The sequence below is a fragment of the Agelaius tricolor genome, unplaced genomic scaffold (genome assembly GCF_023055355.1).
Source record: "Agelaius tricolor isolate 1412-34295 unplaced genomic scaffold, bAgeTri1.0.p SCAF_10, whole genome shotgun sequence".
Classification (NCBI taxonomy): domain Eukaryota; kingdom Metazoa; phylum Chordata; class Aves; order Passeriformes; family Icteridae; genus Agelaius; species Agelaius tricolor.
In genome coordinates this window covers 26026028-26043495 of record NW_027269270.1, presented here as the reverse complement: position 1 = coordinate 26043495, position 17468 = coordinate 26026028, and the positions used below count along the sequence as shown (strand labels likewise).

At 43.7% G+C, this 17468-nt stretch overlaps 1 protein-coding gene across 14 annotated transcripts in view; it reads right to left on the bottom strand.

Annotated features, from left to right (window-relative positions):
- The window catches only part of KALRN (kalirin RhoGEF kinase), a 465290-nt gene extending 454871 nt beyond the window's left edge, over positions 1–10419 (bottom strand). For 13 of the 14 annotated variants that reach the window (XM_071435301.1, XM_071435303.1, XM_071435298.1 and 10 more), the window contains exon 1: positions 10018–10122. In XM_071435301.1, coding sequence (XP_071291402.1) covers positions 10018–10090 — 73 coding nt within the window. In that variant the 5' untranslated portion in view covers positions 10091–10122. Of the gene's footprint in view, positions 1–10017; positions 10123–10400 lie in introns of those variants that run through there. The other variant, XM_071435302.1, reaches the window with a different exon arrangement.
- Positions 10420–17468: the final 7049 nt, after the last annotated feature.

Below are 17468 nucleotides of genomic sequence, written 5' to 3'. Positions count from 1 at the left end.
TCACACACCTTAGATCTAAGTCCTTCAAGCTCACAAGATCATTACTATTTACCCGGTAGGCCTGAGTTTCTCCTTCGGACTAAATTTATCTGAATGCTTCAGACTGACTCAATTAGCATCACTCCTGAACTCTCTGCCTCAGCACAGAAAAGCAGAGCAGGAAAGTTAAATTGCTGCAAACAGAGTGGCAGCCAGATCCTAGGAGGTCGGCTCTCCATGACATGTTTCTGTGAACAAGAGGCATTAAACATGAAGCAGAACATGCAAGGATTTTGGGTCTGTGTCTTCACTTCATATGGAAACACCTTCTCTTCACAGCATCAAAGCAAGGCAGGCATCTGGTGCACCACTATTAAAAGACTGCAGTGTGATAATAACAGTCTTCAATGGTGAGGGACACCTAGAAGAGAAAACCTTGCTGCTTTTCCTGTGCTTTGTCATCGTTCTTATGGCTGTCTTACCCAGTCTGAACATGGAACATGCACAGGCTTTGCCTGTTCCTTCCTTTCACTATGTACGCAGGCAATCTTGCTGTTTTATTCTCTAGTGTGTCAGAAAATCTACCTTTGGCTTTCTATATCCCAAAAGCTACAACTCCAATCAAACCTCTTATTGTCTCATTCCTGTGATTTCCTCTGGTTTCTGACCTTCCCCACACTGACAACATCTGCTTCCCTTCCACGGAGGATGCAGGCTGTGATCCCTTTCTCAGCCAAGTGCCCTCCAGTTCTGAAGTGCTCTGTTAGGTAACTTTATGGCATTCTTCCATGCTTTCCCTACAGTTTTCTCATTTCTTCCTTATCTTTCTGCTTGTACCTTATTCTCATCCATTTCTTCTGTTCTGCACCCAGTGCATGACTCTGTAACTCCTCAGACTTGTCCTTCAGACATGTTTAAAAACAAAAGCAAAACATGAATATTTGGTTAAATGAAATTGCAGCCTATTTGACAGCTTTTGTCATAAGCACTCAATGGCAAGGATCCTTTTGTTCAGTGTTCATGCAGGATCTGCTTTAGAAGGAACTGATCCGTGGCTGAGACAGCAATACAAATAATAAACCCTGGTAGAGAACCATCACATTATGGCCATATCTTAGGTCCTACAGGAGGACAACCCAACTGGAAGTTTTATTGCATTCATTCGCAATCTTTTGAATATTCTCAAGCACCTACAGCTTCAAAAGCTGTGCAGACTGACAGGTACAGCTAAAAACCAAAGGCAACTCACTTAAAGTTTTCATCTGGAGTTTCCACTAAACTTGTCCCATGGGAAAGGACAGTAGTAAACAGTTGAAAAGAAACACAGTCCAGATATTTCCACAGCAAGTAAATCTGCTTCCACAGAGAACTGCATATTTCTTGCTAGCTATTATTTTTAACCTCTCGCAGATTTATTTTTACTACAATTTAAAAGTATCTGTTATATGCCATAACATTATTATTATGGGAGACACTAAAATAGCAAAGATTCTAGGCACTTGATACCGTTTTACAGAACAGGGAATTACAGACAGCAATGACTTGACTGCTGCTCACTGCAGCAGCCACCAAACACTTGTGACCCCCTCTTTCTTTCAGCCTTACTGCCTATAGCTCCTCTGTGGAGTTACTCCCAAAGTTGTTTAACTGGCTGGGGAGAAGGAGGGGGCAGCAAGAGGAACAAAAGAACTAAAATTAATCTAATTATTAGGATGAACTTCTGATTTCTGCTGCCAGGCTTTGGACACAGCTTTGGGCTCACAGCTCACAGTCTGAAGCCACTGAAACCATCAGCTACACCTACACATCTCATACCAAAAACTACCTGGGATACTATAGAATCAGAGAACAGTTTGGATTGAAAGGGTCCTTTAGAGATCATCTAGTCCAACACCTCTGCCACAAGCAGGGACATCTTCCACTGCCTCAAATTACTCAGAGTTCCATCTAGGCTTATAGGGAAGGAGCATCTACTACTTCTCTGGGCAAATAATTTGAGAGTTTTATCATCCTCGTCATAAAAAAAATTCTTCCTTATCTCTACTTTGAACTTATTCTCTTTTACTTTAAAAATTTAATTTAATTTTTAATTTAACTTTTAATTTAAAAATTCCTGTCCTATTGCAACTGATCCTTTTCTGAGCCTTCTCCAGCTCTCTCAGCCTTTCCTCATAGGACAGGTGTCCAATTCTTCGGAATCAAATCAGAACCAAGGCTTTAGTTCTGATTTTCACTAAACTCATTTAAATAAGCAAAAGTTCATTTGCGCAAGGGTCTCAGGCTTTGCCTTTATAGTGCATACTCTAATAAGACCAGGAAAATATATTTAAATAAATAAATTCCATCTTTGATAATCAGCTTAGCTTTTCAGTGCTCTAACACTGAGGAACATCTCTTCTTATTAAGTCAAACTATGGTAGATCACAACTTTCCACTCCCAACACACACAACTGGTAAAGCTCTTTGTGTTCAGCTTGGATGCTGTTTGGCACAACAGTCTGACATTGACTTACAAGACCAATGAAAAATATGCACTGCTAATTTCCTAAGTGCCATGCCAGCGCCTTTGGGGGCCATGCATTCACCTACCTTCCCATACAGTAACAGGATTTGCTCCCAGCTAATAAAGCAGGCTTCACATCAGCCGAGGAAATACTTTAGTTAGGATGTCCTCCTTCTTCATTACTGAATGATATATTCATGGCAAAGCACTAAAGTTGATGACATCTTTAAAATACATTTTTCCCGTAGTGTGGGAGATACAAGCCGCTAATCTCTGCAGATCTCCTTTTTCTCCCCCATTGCCCCCGTGGTTTATCATGTCCAATTAGCCATCTGCCATGCCCGCACTGCCACACAAAGGAAGCCCCCTCTCCTGCGCCGCAGCCCATCAGCGGGGCTATTGTCCCTGCTGACAAACAAGAATCAGACACTATTGTTTCCAGCTGACGATGCTGCTCCCAAAGTAGGCTGCCAGTTGCCACTAAAAGCAGCGGGAGCACCAGGGTCCGCTCCAGGAGTCAGGAACCATGCCAGCAGCACCGGTATTACCGGGGAACCTGTACAAAGCACTTTTTGAGATATATACATATAGAAAGAGATAGATATTTTCTGATTTCAGGTAATAAACCAACCCGGGCCAACTACTGCCCTTTTGTTGCACTGGAGCATGCCTGACCTGATGCCTTTACTGCTTCACCAAGCAGTCACCTGGCAAAGAAAGGGTCACAATCCCCAGAAGAAAGCAACATCTTAGAGTCAAATCTTTCCGTGTTATGTTTTTATTATTATTATTGCCATTTTAAAGATAAGGCATATCTTCTACCACTTCAGTACAGCTAATTGCACACACCAAAACTACCCTCCCCCCACCCAAAAAAAGTATTTTAAAAACCCGAAAACTCCACCGTGTCTACATGGGTACTAATTATGTAACAAGGTTAATTTAATTTCTCTCACAAGCAACATACAGTCACCCTTTTTCTCAAGGCCACTTCACTAAAAGAAATGACCAGAGCAGCTGGTCTGTCAGTCACCAAGATGTTAAATTGAAGATCATTTCCTCTTATTATTCTCAGCAAAGCATGATGTGACCTTACACTAAAAACTACAGTCTGCCTAATTATGGTAGTTTTGTTCCATCAGTGAAACTGAAATGCTGGTTCATATAATTAGGGTTATTAAAAAAGGAATTTCATTTTTAGTTTTAAAGGTAATTTGTTGCCTTGAAGTTGAAATGTAACAAATTAGACCTACATACCTGAATGTTTTCATTCTGTGCAATTTGAAAGAAACAATAAACACTCCTAGATTTTAGTAAGAAAGCCACACGTTGATAACAGACAAAGAACCCAAATAAACCATAATTTATTCCAGGCATTTGTTAATGAAGATGAGCAAACAAAATGAATATTTATATTTAAAAGTAGAAACAGAATTATCTTCTAAATCCTTGATTAAGTAACAGAAATTTCTTAAACTTCATCAAATGTTTTAAATTATATTTAGCACTTCAGCAGTGAACATACATAGTTTCAAAATATCACTTTGAATGATCTCTGAATAGTTCAAAATAAAATAAATTAAAACCAGCTGAAACTAATATGAATCCACAGTAATCACATAGGTTAATGACTTTCACAATGACTTATAAACAGAGGAAAGTCTTTGCCCTGGATTCAAACATGAGGATCATTCTGAATCAAATATGAAATACAACACGAAAACTTAGATATTTTGCTGAAACATCACTCCATTCCTAGCACGAAATGCTCTAAATCCCATTTCAACACACTGCAGGCCACATATCACACAGGTGACTGACTTAAACCTAGATTTATGATTGCCATTGCAGTGCCTGGGCCAAGTTCTGTTTTCAGTTACATCTGTGAAAACTCCCAAGCAATTCCTCTGAAGTTCTCTGGATCTGTACAGGAGTAACACAATCCATCCTAGAAGCAAGTGGGAAAGAAATAATTCAAAATATTATGGCTTCTTTTTTTTACAGTCCTTTACACTTTAAGGCTCTCCATTCAGACAATCATATTTGACTTCTTTTTTCATATCCAGCTCTCTTTTGTAAAACATGTATTGGAATATTCCCTGTTATTCTTGCCAGATTCTCTAGGCAAAATTCCCCAAGTGGCAAAGTCCCTTCAGTTAAACACAGGGTGTGTGAGCCATGCAAGGCTATAAAACGGGAGTTGTTTATCCAAAGAAATATTAAAAGCAGGACACCAGTCCAAATCAAACAAAAGCACAAATACCTCTAAGTTGTTTCATGACTTTAAGTTCCAGCTGTAAAAGGCACAACACTATGGGTTTATAAGGCCTAATACTCCCTAAGTATTTTCTTTGATGTAACTATGAAGTACTTAAAATACCACTGGGTACTGTATGGTACATGTCACCGTGGAGCAATAAAGCTGCTCTACATCCATAATCAGCCTTTCCAGAGACCATAAGGTCACAGCAGCTGAAACAACAGAATACTTCATTCCCAACCTTCAAGAGGCCCAGAGCACCTGTGCAGCCAGAGGACTCCCTAAAAGGCTCTTAATGTGGGGGTGTGCCTGGAAATTACAGCAAAGAAAACCCACCAAACCCATCAAAGCCGCTCCCATTTTTCAAACCTCATGTTTCCCCAGCAGGTTATTATTATGAGACTTGATAAAATACAGTATGGGAGGCAGGTGGTAGGAAAGAGTGATAGTTACATGGGCCTGGCCAGCTTGGATGCTCACTGTATCCAAGCCACTCATCATTCCAACACTCACACGGCCATCTAAGTCCACATATAAAAGAGTCTACACAAGCACCAGGAGGGTTCCTCTTTTGTGTGACTACAGGATTATACTTTTCTTCTTTCAGAGTTTTAACCCAAAAACACAGTGTAGGCAACTCTGGAAGTAATCGTGTTCAACATTAATTGAATTAATATCAAGCAGAATAATTAATATCAAGCAGTATCTTCCTACTTGCCTACACCACAATGCAATCTCATCCAGAATAAACACATTGTAAATAACTATCAGATATCATCCCTCTTGCCCTGTACATACCTCTGTGAGAAGGAAGGAAGCAGCATGGGAAAGAAATGCTCCTGTGAACATAAATCATTCATTTAAATTGCTACCTTCCAGCATCAGACAAAAAGAAGTCTTTCTTTTTTGACACAAGACCCCACAGTCCAGCAGTTTCTGCCCCATTTCTTGGCAGCATCTGCATGGCAAGAGAGGGAAGAGGACAGTCATTCCCACCAAGACCTCTTGAGTCACCTATGTGTCCTTTCCCATGTCTACATGAAAATTCCTGAACTAGCAGATCTGTCTGAGTTTGAGGGGGAGGAGATGGGACAAACACAGGGCAGAGCCACACAGCCTTCCCCATGCACTGGGGAGGTTTGGGGGGACCTGGGTTCCACCTGTAGTAAAACAGCAACTCCTCCCGTACATCAATCACATGAAAAAATAAAAACCACCTACATTAGATAATAAAGAAAGAAAACAACAAAACTCATATTCCTGACAGGGTCAGAGGTCAAAGCCTCCAGAACATGGTACAGATTTTGATTAAAAGCAATGCCTCAAAGAACACAAGAGCTTTCCAAATGGTAGGACAGAGCTGACAGTCTTTTCTGCAACGGAGCCTTCTTTTACAGCACACATTACCAGACCAGGCCTTATGAATTAGAAAGTCTCAAGGTGAGGAAGCCAGGCATCACACAAACACCTCACCCCACTGACAACTCAATTGAATCAATTTACCTGCACTACAAGGAGACACTTGAGTCCATCAACCTCAAGGAGCACTTCTCTGCTGACATCACTTCAAGCACATCTTTTGATCAAACAGCCTGGCCAATGCCAATCATTTTAAAGTTATTTAACAGCAGAACTGCCAGTCACTTGTGCACAAATGAACAACACTAGAAGTATAGCTGGCTGAAAAGCAGAGAGAATAATTCATCGCATCCAAAGGAAATGGAATAACGTCAATTTTCACCTCACTCACAGCAAGTATCAATGACAAAGTTGGCATCTTCATATCAGATATAATCAATGTTATACATAAGTGCCAGAAAAATAAATTAGAAAATAAAACAGTACCTGCTAGCGCATGAGAAATATTGATGACTACTTCTTTAGTAATTGGCAGTTTGCTAAATTGTTCTGTCACTGACCTCTAAATATAAATATAAATATTTAAAATTTGGTCACCCCTGTATCCAAAACACACTGCAGAAATTACTACACCTTAAGCAGGAAGTTAAAGTTTCTCTGTGTGTCTGTATTCAGGGGATATCTCTTATTTGTAGACTTTAAACGTGACTTCATTTATGTTTGAAACTGTAAGTATTTGGATTCTGTTCCACACAAGAAAAAAAGTTTCAGTACACATTTAATACAACTATTAACAATTCCAGAGAAACTGGTCATATTTTACCTGTCCAAAGAAACAGACTTAAGAAACTTGGTAAAGCATACCTAGGCATAGATTTGGGTTTTTACTCAAACAGAAGTGATAGAGATGATGCAGAAATTGCTGCTACAATTCAGCAGATGGTGTTATCCTAGAAATCAGAGCTGGAGATGGCAATACTAATTTCTGCCCTTCATCTCCCTCTGCCTGCTAATTTTTATCCCAATTACACGGGATTGATTCTCTAAAAGAGTATTCCTGAATTTCTTACTGCATATATCAGATGGTGACAATTAGAATAGTCCCTTTCCTGCCTGACTCCAGGGAGGTTTTAACTGACTGCCAGCATCAACTACACAGTTGTTAAATCCACCCTTTTCTTAAAGTTACTCCTAGTTCTCATCAGTGTAAGCACCAGAACAGACCTTCCTTTATTACTTCCTGTTAATTTCTTCAGATTGCCTTTCCAGGGACAGCTCAGAAACCTTCTATCTCAGGTGTCCCTGCATAAGGGACCGGTACCTCGCGTGTTTGGATGCTCTGTGAGCAGCGCCACCCCCAGCATCAGCCTCCTCTGCCGGTACCAGGGAGCAGCCTATCGATCCTCCCGGCTCAGTGCAAAGCCCAGCTCGTTGCTAAAAGCCTCCGAGAGAGCTTTAGTTGTTTTGACTCTGTTTTTTTAACAAATGATGAGTTCATGCTTTTCCATGTGGTAACTGTGAATCTGGGATGAGTTTAGGCTGTTTAGTATAAGCTTGGCTTATCAGGGCAGCTAATCTCTAAACCATATACACTCATTTTTTATTTGATGTGAGCATGTAAGACAATGGTTATGCTTTACAAATCCAGAACACAAATTAGGACAAGGCACAGAAACAAAAAAATCTAGCATCAAGGGATAACAAATGCTAAGTCAATGCAGGTCTCTGTAGCTATTACACATCAGACCACATCTGACAGTCCTTGCTCAGACAGGATCACTAGTGTCAGCCTGAGAGGTGTGGGAGTCAGTTGTATCCTGGCTATGATTGTTCTCCCAAGCCCCACATCAGCTGTTCTCCCCATCATCCACTGAACCCAACTTCACACAGCACAACAGCAGTGCACAAACCCACAAGTAAAGGGGCCCCAAACAACTCAGAGAACCAACACTGTCATTTCACAGAACTCCTACTTGTGCTCATGCCTTCCCCATTTTTCAGGGATGTTGCCAGCAGAGAGCCAAAATTCATTACTAATAGTCTGGGTTTTTTGGTTTTTTTTTACATCATTTTGGACACAAGATGCTACATAATGATGCAGAAACAAGACCTTCCTTGTTGAAGCTTAAGGTGAAGCAGACAACCATCAAGGATGGCCTATGCACACATGCTTCAGTGCAAGGATAGGACCTAGGCACATCTCCCAAGCCCAGGTTCCTGTCGTTTTGTTTCCTCAAGAAGCAGAAGTGTTAGGAGACTCTCTGAAATCTCTGGGCTCAATGTATAATGCAGGTTTACAAGTGTGTTCACAGATCTACAGGTGAAATTTAAGGCAAAGGAGGCAGCTTGGGAGAAATGTCTAGCCACATGGCTCCCTGTGCTTTCCCCTCATTTAGGAATACTTTTTTATATAAGCTAGACAGATCTGACTCTCTCCAAATTCAATTCTGGTAACATGCTTACATTGAGAAGGCAGTGTCACAGAGAAATGATTCAGCTTCGGGTGAAGGAGGGGAGAGAGTGAAAAGGCAGGGAGGAACCTTAATTAACACATTCCTTTTAAAAGGAAAATTGGTGGGTTGTTTTTATTTTTTCTAACAAATCTGTCATTGTTGAGACTTTGGAAATTATCTTGTAACCAGGTAGGCTATCAACAGGCAAATATCCTATGGCTTAATGACTTGTGGATCATAAGATACACACAGCCAGACCTTATTATACTTATCCTCTAGATCAAAGGGTTTTCACATAAATGGGGTGCAGTCTACCATAGCAGGGAGCTGCTGCAGGCCTTCAGGATTTTACTTCTTTAAAGTTTTGGTGATTACATAATCGCTTTTTTGTAACTGGAGCTCAAAGCATTGTGTGTAGCTAATGAGCAGGTAGAAGAAGGAAAACAGCTGAAAAGCAGTCTTGACAAACAGCTGTGGCAGTGTCAGTCCTAGCCCAAAAGGGTCAATCCCCTTATGAAACAAGTACTTAATCCTTTACAATTTTTAATTAAAAATTTACCAAGATTATAAAACTTTCTTAAGACTTTGATGGGGGAGGGAGCAAGAGAGAAGAGGGGGGTGTGTCATGCAGACCACAAGTTGCTTCAGCTGAGATGCTCATCCTGTGCAAAGCCATGTTTCAGAGCTGGGGGCTCCCACACAAACACCACCTCACAAACGAGTGCTGCAGCGGGGACCCCAGCACGTACCTATTGCCCACAACATTTAATTAACCACTGCTTCATTAGCAAAGGCTTCCTACACTCTGTTGTAGTCCAGCTACACTTTGGCTGCATTTCAGCATCCTCTGAATCGGGAGAGTGAAACAGAGGGCTCTCACCCAGCCCTGAGCTACTTAGCGAGCCGTCTCCGGGCGGTCAGCATCCCCAGCCGGCTGCGGGCGAGCGCTGCCCAGGGCGCCTCTGCGCTCACTCACTGCCCACCCGAGGGCGGCAGGGGTAGCGCCCGGCACTTCGCCCGGCTGGAGCGGGGCAGGCAGCCAGCTCCGCTTCCAAATACCAGCCGGTACCCGGGTGGCCGCCGCCGCCCGGGGCGGGGGCCCGGCGGGGCCCAGCCGGCGCCGCTTCCCGCGGGGGTGACAACGCGACAGCTCTCCCCGAGCACCCCCGCGGGGCTTTTGTGCCTGCTTGGGGCGGGGGCCTGGCCGGTCCTCTCCCGAGGCGGTGGGAGCGCAGCCCTGCGGTAGCATCCTCCCAGGGACGGGAGGGGCCACGGGGCCACGGGCGCACCGAGGGGCTGCGGCGGACAAAGCGAGGAGGCAGGCGGGGACCCCCTCCATCCCCTCTTCTCCCTTCCCCGCGGCTCCGCTACTGGCGGTGCCCGCGCCGCAGCCGCCAGCCCCGCATCCCGCGGCGGAGGCAGGGCCCGGCGCTGCCCTGGCCCCTTCCCCGCGGCTCCCCTACCTGTTCGGAAGAAAGCATCCACCTCGGAGTCAGGGACAGCGCCTTCCTCCGCCGCCCCTTCGGCGGGATTCATGGCTGGGGGAGAGGCGGCGGCGAGCCCGGCGGCTGGTAATATCCAGTGAGTTAGGGAGGAGGAGAGCCGAGAGAGAGAGAGAAAAAAAGAGGGAGGGAGAAGAGGAGGGAGGGAGGGATGGAGGCGCGTTCAGCTGCGAGCCCAACCGAGCGCCGTTCGGATCATCCCTTCCGCGGTGCCTGCGGGGCGGCTGCCCCGGGGCTGGGCTGCGCTGCCCCCGGGCTGCGCTGGGCGGTGCGGCCGGGGCGGGGTGCCGGTGCCGAGCCCCGCCGCCGCCGGCCCCCTCCCCTCCACCCGCTATTGTTCCGACCTGCTCCGCTCCGCTCCGCTCCCCCCGCCGCCGCCGCTGCCCCTCGCCGCGCTGACAGCCCGGCCCGGCCCCCGGCGGCCGCCCCCGCCGCTTCCCTGCCGGCACTTCCTGAGCCAGGCCGGGCGCCGGCCGGGGAGGCTGCGGCGCCCCCCGCCGCCAGGGCAGCCCCGCTGCGGGGCGCGGCCGCTCCGGGCGGGGCGCGCCGGTCACAGGTGCGGGCACGGACGCCCCGCGGGGCTCCGGAGGGAATTTTTGTTTTATTCCCTACCCCCGTAAGCTCCGCAGGCGGAGCGCTGTGCATCCCCGGGCTGCAACGCTGCCATGCCTCCCCTCTGATGAACAGCCGCGGGGGCACGGCTGTTAGACGGGCAGGTACTCGGGGGGCGAAAGTGAACGCTGATGGGGTTATACGGACACAAAAAATTGTTTTTTGTTTTGGGGTTGGGTGGAGGGGTTAGGGGTTTTTTTTATGTTCAGGAGCTGTTGGGCACGATTGCTTTGGAAACGATCAGCGAAACTGCACGTTGTTGCAGGTACGCCTTCATATTTTATTCTTTACAGTTCTCGGTGACTAGAGAGCCAAAAAGGAGTTTGGTAAGCCAAGATCCTGGTCCCAGCTCAGACATTGATTCTGCTCGCTAAATGATTTTGAATTCTCTACTGTAGTTCCAATATTTGTGGTTTGGGACAATAATTGTCTCAAAAGGAGTGCTCTGAGGAATACTTGTTTGTACTTTGTTAGCCACTGACTTAAATGTTCTTCCCTGAGCCCAGCTGTCAAGATTTCAAGCACAGACAGGCAGATATAGACGAAGACAGATGTTTGCCATTTGGGCACTTTCTTTTCCTGTTCACCTATTTGAAGTTTCCCCAGCTCCTCATTCTTCTATGATCGTATAACAGCTCTAAAATGAGCTTAAGGAAAAATGTTGCTTTTTCACCTAACCACCACTGTAAAACAGGAATGTTACTCTCACATCTCACAGTTGTCCATCTTTGCTTCCTCTACCATTAGATGAAAAAGCAACTGTTGGTATGATGACCCCTCTGGCTGTATTACCCTTGGATAACCCATTCTTGCTGCAAAATCCCATCCATCACTCTCAAGAACAGCAGTCTTTTAGCCAGAACATCCCCGTGGCCTCACTGCCTTTATCCTTTAGGGGTAATGCCTAATCATCACTCATTTGCCACTGAAAATCTCTGATGTTCAAGGGACTTGAGGACAAAACCTCTCCAAACATCCAGCATGGAGGGATGCACTGCAGCACTTCAAAAGAGGTATCAGTCAGCCTAGTGCATCTTAAGGAAAAAAATACTTTGTCTAGCGGAAGTGTCAGAGCCAACTGGTTGTAAGTGACACTGTTTGGATCAGTTCTCAATCCGCAGGTAGTTTAGCAATTGAGGTTAGCAGAACATTTTCTGTTTCAGCCCAGATTATTTTAGATTGCAGAGGAGCATGGATTTCCTCCACTTGATCTCTTCTCAATAGAACATAAGGGAAGGCTGGATTTGGATGTATATTGCACTTGATAAAAATACTGAAAATTTCCCTGCAGAAATTTAACTGTCAAAATGGCATTGACCAGGCAGGATGAGCACAGAGATCCCAGTCACATCTCCTCTGATCTTACTGTTTACTACTCCAATTGAAACAGATTTGTCATGCCCAGAGACTCAGAATTAAGACCAAACATCCTACAGAGATCTACCTAGCATTTCATTTCTTCATTCCCTCCCTCCTGATAGTTCATATGTAGTGCCATTTCCCATGCCTGCCTCCTGCTGGTTTTAACTGAAGCCATTTATCTTTTTATGTTTATGGATTAAAAAAGGTCATTTCCCAACTATCTGCAGGAAGTAGCAAAACAAAGGCTACGTCCAGGCTGCCAAAGCTCATTACAGACCCCTGTGCAGCCTCTGACTCCTCTCCTTAGGACCTCCAGGATGCCAGAAGCACCTCCATATCAGGGTGTGCCAGCAGTAGGGCACTACCACAGTACAAGGACATGAGGAACATCAGCCTTTCAAGCACCAGACTTTCTTCAGTGACCATTTACCCCTTCCACATCACAGCACAGTGTAGAAAAGCCTTCCCTCTTCCAGGCTTAAACAAGCTGCACCATTTTGGATCCCATCTCAAGATCTCATTTCTGAATATTCACGAACACAGAGCAAATTTGCTCTCCAGGAATCTTACATACAGGTACTTTCAGGAGTGTGAGCTTGGCAACTGGGAAGATTGCGGTTTCCTCATGAAGCTTTGAATCCACTCAGGATTTGGTACAACCTGGTTGATTTTAGAGTTAAAGCATTAAAGCAGCAGTCCTACTGTAACATTTTGCACACACTTTTCATATGCACACACCATGGCACTGCAGGATGGGCAGTACTACAGTCCAATATCAGTAAACTTCAGTGGAAACCCAGACACTGAGCTACTGTTTTTCTTAACATTGCAAGCAGAACAGGGCTGTCACTGTAAAATATCATTAACAACTAGGAACCACCATGACTTCAGTTCAAGTCCCAGCAATAAGTTTACAGTTTTTGTTGTTCAAAGAAGAGCTGTTAAATATAGAATGAAATACTATCTGCAATGTATAATTCCCTTTTTAGATATAATGCTGAAGACACCTACAGTTTCCTTGAAAAGCAAAACATGGGAAAAAAGCCCTGTAGAATTACGTAAGCCAAAATACAGTAGTTTCACTGACAGACATTGCTTTAATCTTTTGCATGGCTCTACTTGACAAATACCTCAATCTTTACCAAACAACTTCATTTAACTAGGTATGACTGGTTTTGGTTTTTTTTGACAGCCCCTAAAGCTGCTGAAAGATCAGAAAGTGTCACATAGGCTTTTGATTTAAGGCCTTTGCTACAGTCAAGTTTTCCAATGGGATGGCAATAGGTGGTATCTGAGATGAAACATTTTTTAGCTAAATCTCATGAGTTTGCATGCTACAGGAGGGAGGAAGGAGAAGAATGTGAACAAGAAATAAGTAAAATTCATCTTTCCAAGACAGCAGATCCAAGACAGGAGAAATATATTTGATGGCTCCAGGACAGCTGCACTGCTGGAATCAGAGCAGGACTCTGAGAAGGTACATGCAAAAGTGTGTCCTGCACAGAGTCCAGTGCTACAAAAGACAGTACATGGGTCAAGAGCTGTCATTCAAAAGGGACAGGGAGAAAAACCAATCTGCCAGACTCAGCAGATGAGCTGCAGTCTGTAAAGTGCTGCAGAGACCATTGCTTGTGCAGAAGTCCCTCCCATTCAGTGATACAGCAAAGTCTAAATAGAGAGTGCTTTAGGAGGTGGAATCAAGAGAAAATCTGAATAGTAGAGCAGGAAAATCTAAGTCTTAAAAGCACCTAAGGCTGCCTTGTTAATAAGTTATTTACAGCTACATTCTGGGTATGTGAGAAGAATTTCTCACACCTGTTTAGGCCTATGTCTAGGTATTAGACTTGAAATTACTATGCTCTTATATGGGACCAGGCACAGTTGGGTGGGAATTTCCATCTGTATTCTAGACTATCAGGGATCCTGCAAAGGAAAATCTGCAAGTCCCTGGAGACAGGGTGTTCAGAGAAGCCTCCAGGGCAGGATGGAGGAGGCAGAAGATATGCTTCATATGCTTAAATTCAAATGCCCATATATATGCCAAAGATTATTTCTGGCTCAACAGACAGCATGCACATATCAAGGTTGGCTTTGCAGCACCCACATTCATACTCACACATGTGGCTTAGCTCTACTGTTTGCTCAGATGTGGAACAGCTGTATGGGCAGGCATAGAGCAAGCTCTAATACCATGCCAAAGTCCCTGTCCCAGTATCATCCCTACTCTTTTTATATTCCCCCTCTGGATCACAGCTGAAATGGGAATGGCTGCTCAGTTACCATCTAGTCTCCTGCTTTCAGAGCTGAAACAAATTCCAATTTCCCCAAACTTGGACAGAAAGCTGAGCAATAAGCACTTCTCTACAGAAACATCACTCAGTAGAAAGCAATAGCAATTAGCAAAACAATTTACAAGATATAGAATATTTTTATCATGGTGGCAGTGCAAAGGTTTACCAGTATCATCAGACAAATGTGTCTCTTCCATAAGTTCCAGAACTACATTTGCCACTCTGGCCAGAGAAGCTTGGACTGAATTAGCAACAAGCAGAACAGCTGATGCATCCAAGAAGACACAAGTCTTAGCTAAACTTACAGATATGAATCTGGAAGAGCCAACAGTGACTGAAAATTCTTTTCTCCTTGGTAACTTATTTGGATTAATTTGTTAAATAAGTTGCTATAAGTGCTAGTGGATCAGAGATTCTGTTAACTAATGAAATAAATAAATCTAAACACAAAACTGGTATTCCTCAACCAGGTTCCATTTGCTACATCAGGCCTGAAAAGCGAACCTTGTGCTGGCCAAGTGTACACTGTACTTTTATGTTCATAAAGAACATCAGTCTTAAGGCACTGTTAAGCTGGAACATTTTATTCTGATTTTCCTGCAAACTTTTAATCCTGATTCTGAAGTTCTGCCAGATTCCTAGTGATACTGAGTAGTACTTCTTTACCAGTAGTTCCTAAATTCCAAGCAATCTCCCAGGCAAGTTTTGACCAGTGCAGAAAGAATTACAGAACCAGACCAGAAAAAGGAGATATTAAATATTGAAGTGTTTTTGGGAAGAATGTAAATGTACATAGTAGCTATTCAGAAAACTAATTTTAAAGTGAAGCATGCATTAAAATTAAACAGTGACTACTACTTTATTACCACAAGCATTCATTTCAATGCACTCGTAGGATACTAATTTCACACATGGTTGGACATAAATACTAACCTGTTTTCCATTTCACCAGTATAAATTAGTGTGAGAAAGAAGTTTCTTGCTGTGATAAAACTAGTAGTGATGTATGCAAAAACAAAAACAATGGTTTGGTTTTGGTTTGTTTTTTTCCACAAAGTTAGAAAACTAAAGTTTGGCTCTGTAAATGTGCCATAATATTTAATCCTTGGATTCTCCTCAAAAGCCCTAGTAAACTTAAAATTAATCAGCTAACACATCAAATGAGTCACGCATTCCTATTGAATCAGGTGACAACCTTTCAAAATCCCCTAGAACTCCATACTGCAAAGTACAGTCCTTGAAAATCCTGCCAGCAGTCCCTGTAACTGGCAGCTGTTTATCCAGCCTAGTGCTTTGCAATAGCTGTAATGCTGAAAATGTATATTGTGATGTTCATAACAGACTCCACCCACTAAGGGGAATGTTTTTTCCATTAATTGTCCAAATTAATAAATTTAATCAAATAAACTTTATTTTGCTATTAAGCAAACATCCCAGTATTGCTCATGTAACAAGGCTTATCTACAAATTCTTACCCGAGATACTGTCAGAAGATACCCCTCAGTGGTATTTTTTGAGGCAGTTTAGATTTGGTTTGTTGCTTTGGTGGGTTTTTGGGGTTTTTTTTTGGGAGAGGTTAAAAAAATGTTTTTGAAGGCAGCAATAAGTAATAAGCAATAATTTCTGAGACCAAATCTGATGCACTACAGTCATTCAGTGACTTGGAGTTTTCCCTCACACTCCTCCAGACACACAGCAGTTCTTGCAGCCACATCTCAGAGGCAGCCATCATTCCTCCTGACACCAGGAGTATGGCTCAGTTACTCAGTGTCCCCCTGCTTTCAAGTCACCACTTCTCTGCAGAGGGCTTTAAGAGCCTTGCTGAGCACACTTCCACTTCTGTCACTTTCCCCAGATGTATTTTCAGCCTCATTTGCAGCTACAGCTGGAGAGGTTCTAGATGTTCTCCTTCATTTATTATCTTTTTGGCTTTTTCTTTTCCGCTAATAGCAAGTCTCCTTTCCCTGCTGCCTAGAGATTCACAAGGATGGAGAGTAGCTCCAGCTTCCTCCCAGTATTGCTTGCATCAGGCGGCAAGGGTGATGGAGGGGAGGTATTGGGATACTGGGAATACAGGAAAACCACATTTTACAGCAACCAGAAACTTGTAAGTAGACAAGGAGGAAGCTGTGCCCACACAACCCCATCCTTGTGCTTCCCAGAGCTCCTGAGGGGGTGAGGGGCTGAGGACTAGCCTTCCTTCCCTCTCCACAGCAACTCCAGACCTGGTACTTACCTACCTGCAGGGGTTCTTCAGATCTCAGTTCAAACCCCAGCTTAGCTCTGAACTTTAAAAATAGGTCTCTACTGCCACCATATCTAGCTCAGAGCATCTTATATTTCTCATGCATTAAAAGGTCAGGGATGGATTCCTATGGCTCCCAAGGAGACCTAGAGAGTCAGGGATGATAATGTACATATGGTATACTGAAGATTCCTGATGAGGTTTGTGCCCATTCCAACAACTGCAAGAATTAATGTTTTTCCCCCTAGAAGAGATGCTTCAGTGGCAGAACATTCAAGAAAGAACCTCTGTATAATTTGAGTTTTCAATACATATTGCCACTTTGATATCTGTATTTTTAGTTCCAGTGCTGATGGGGCCAAGATTCATACAGAAGTGTGAGGATCTGGTGTGCTGACAGCTTAGAAGGAGACAAAATTAGGAACCAGATGGGAAGTCACAGATGATACTGTTCTGCAGAAGGGGCTAGACAGTATCTGCAGATACTATTTTCAAAACAATATGTTCCAAACCACTGTGACACTTGCTCTGAGAGGGAGGTCATTTATATAACAGCAGGTAAGACTGACATACTTTCAGCAGAAGAGCTGCCTTCAAGGTAGGTGTTTCTACAGCCCCATCTGTCAATCTGATAGAGGCTGGTATCAAAATTGACCTCCAGGAAAGCTGTGCTATAAATTCTTTAGGACCACACATGATTCTGAGTATCTTTGAAAACATAATGCCTCACAGCTGCTGGAGCTGAAGTACTGCCTTCCTTCAAAGGGTAAACCCTCTGTGGTCATCTGGATCTGTTTAGAAACACTGATATCTGCTAAAAAAGAAGGGCTCTGTATCACTGACTGATATAATGAATCTAGAAATTGTACACAAGAACCAACCATCTTCCTTTCCTTGATTGT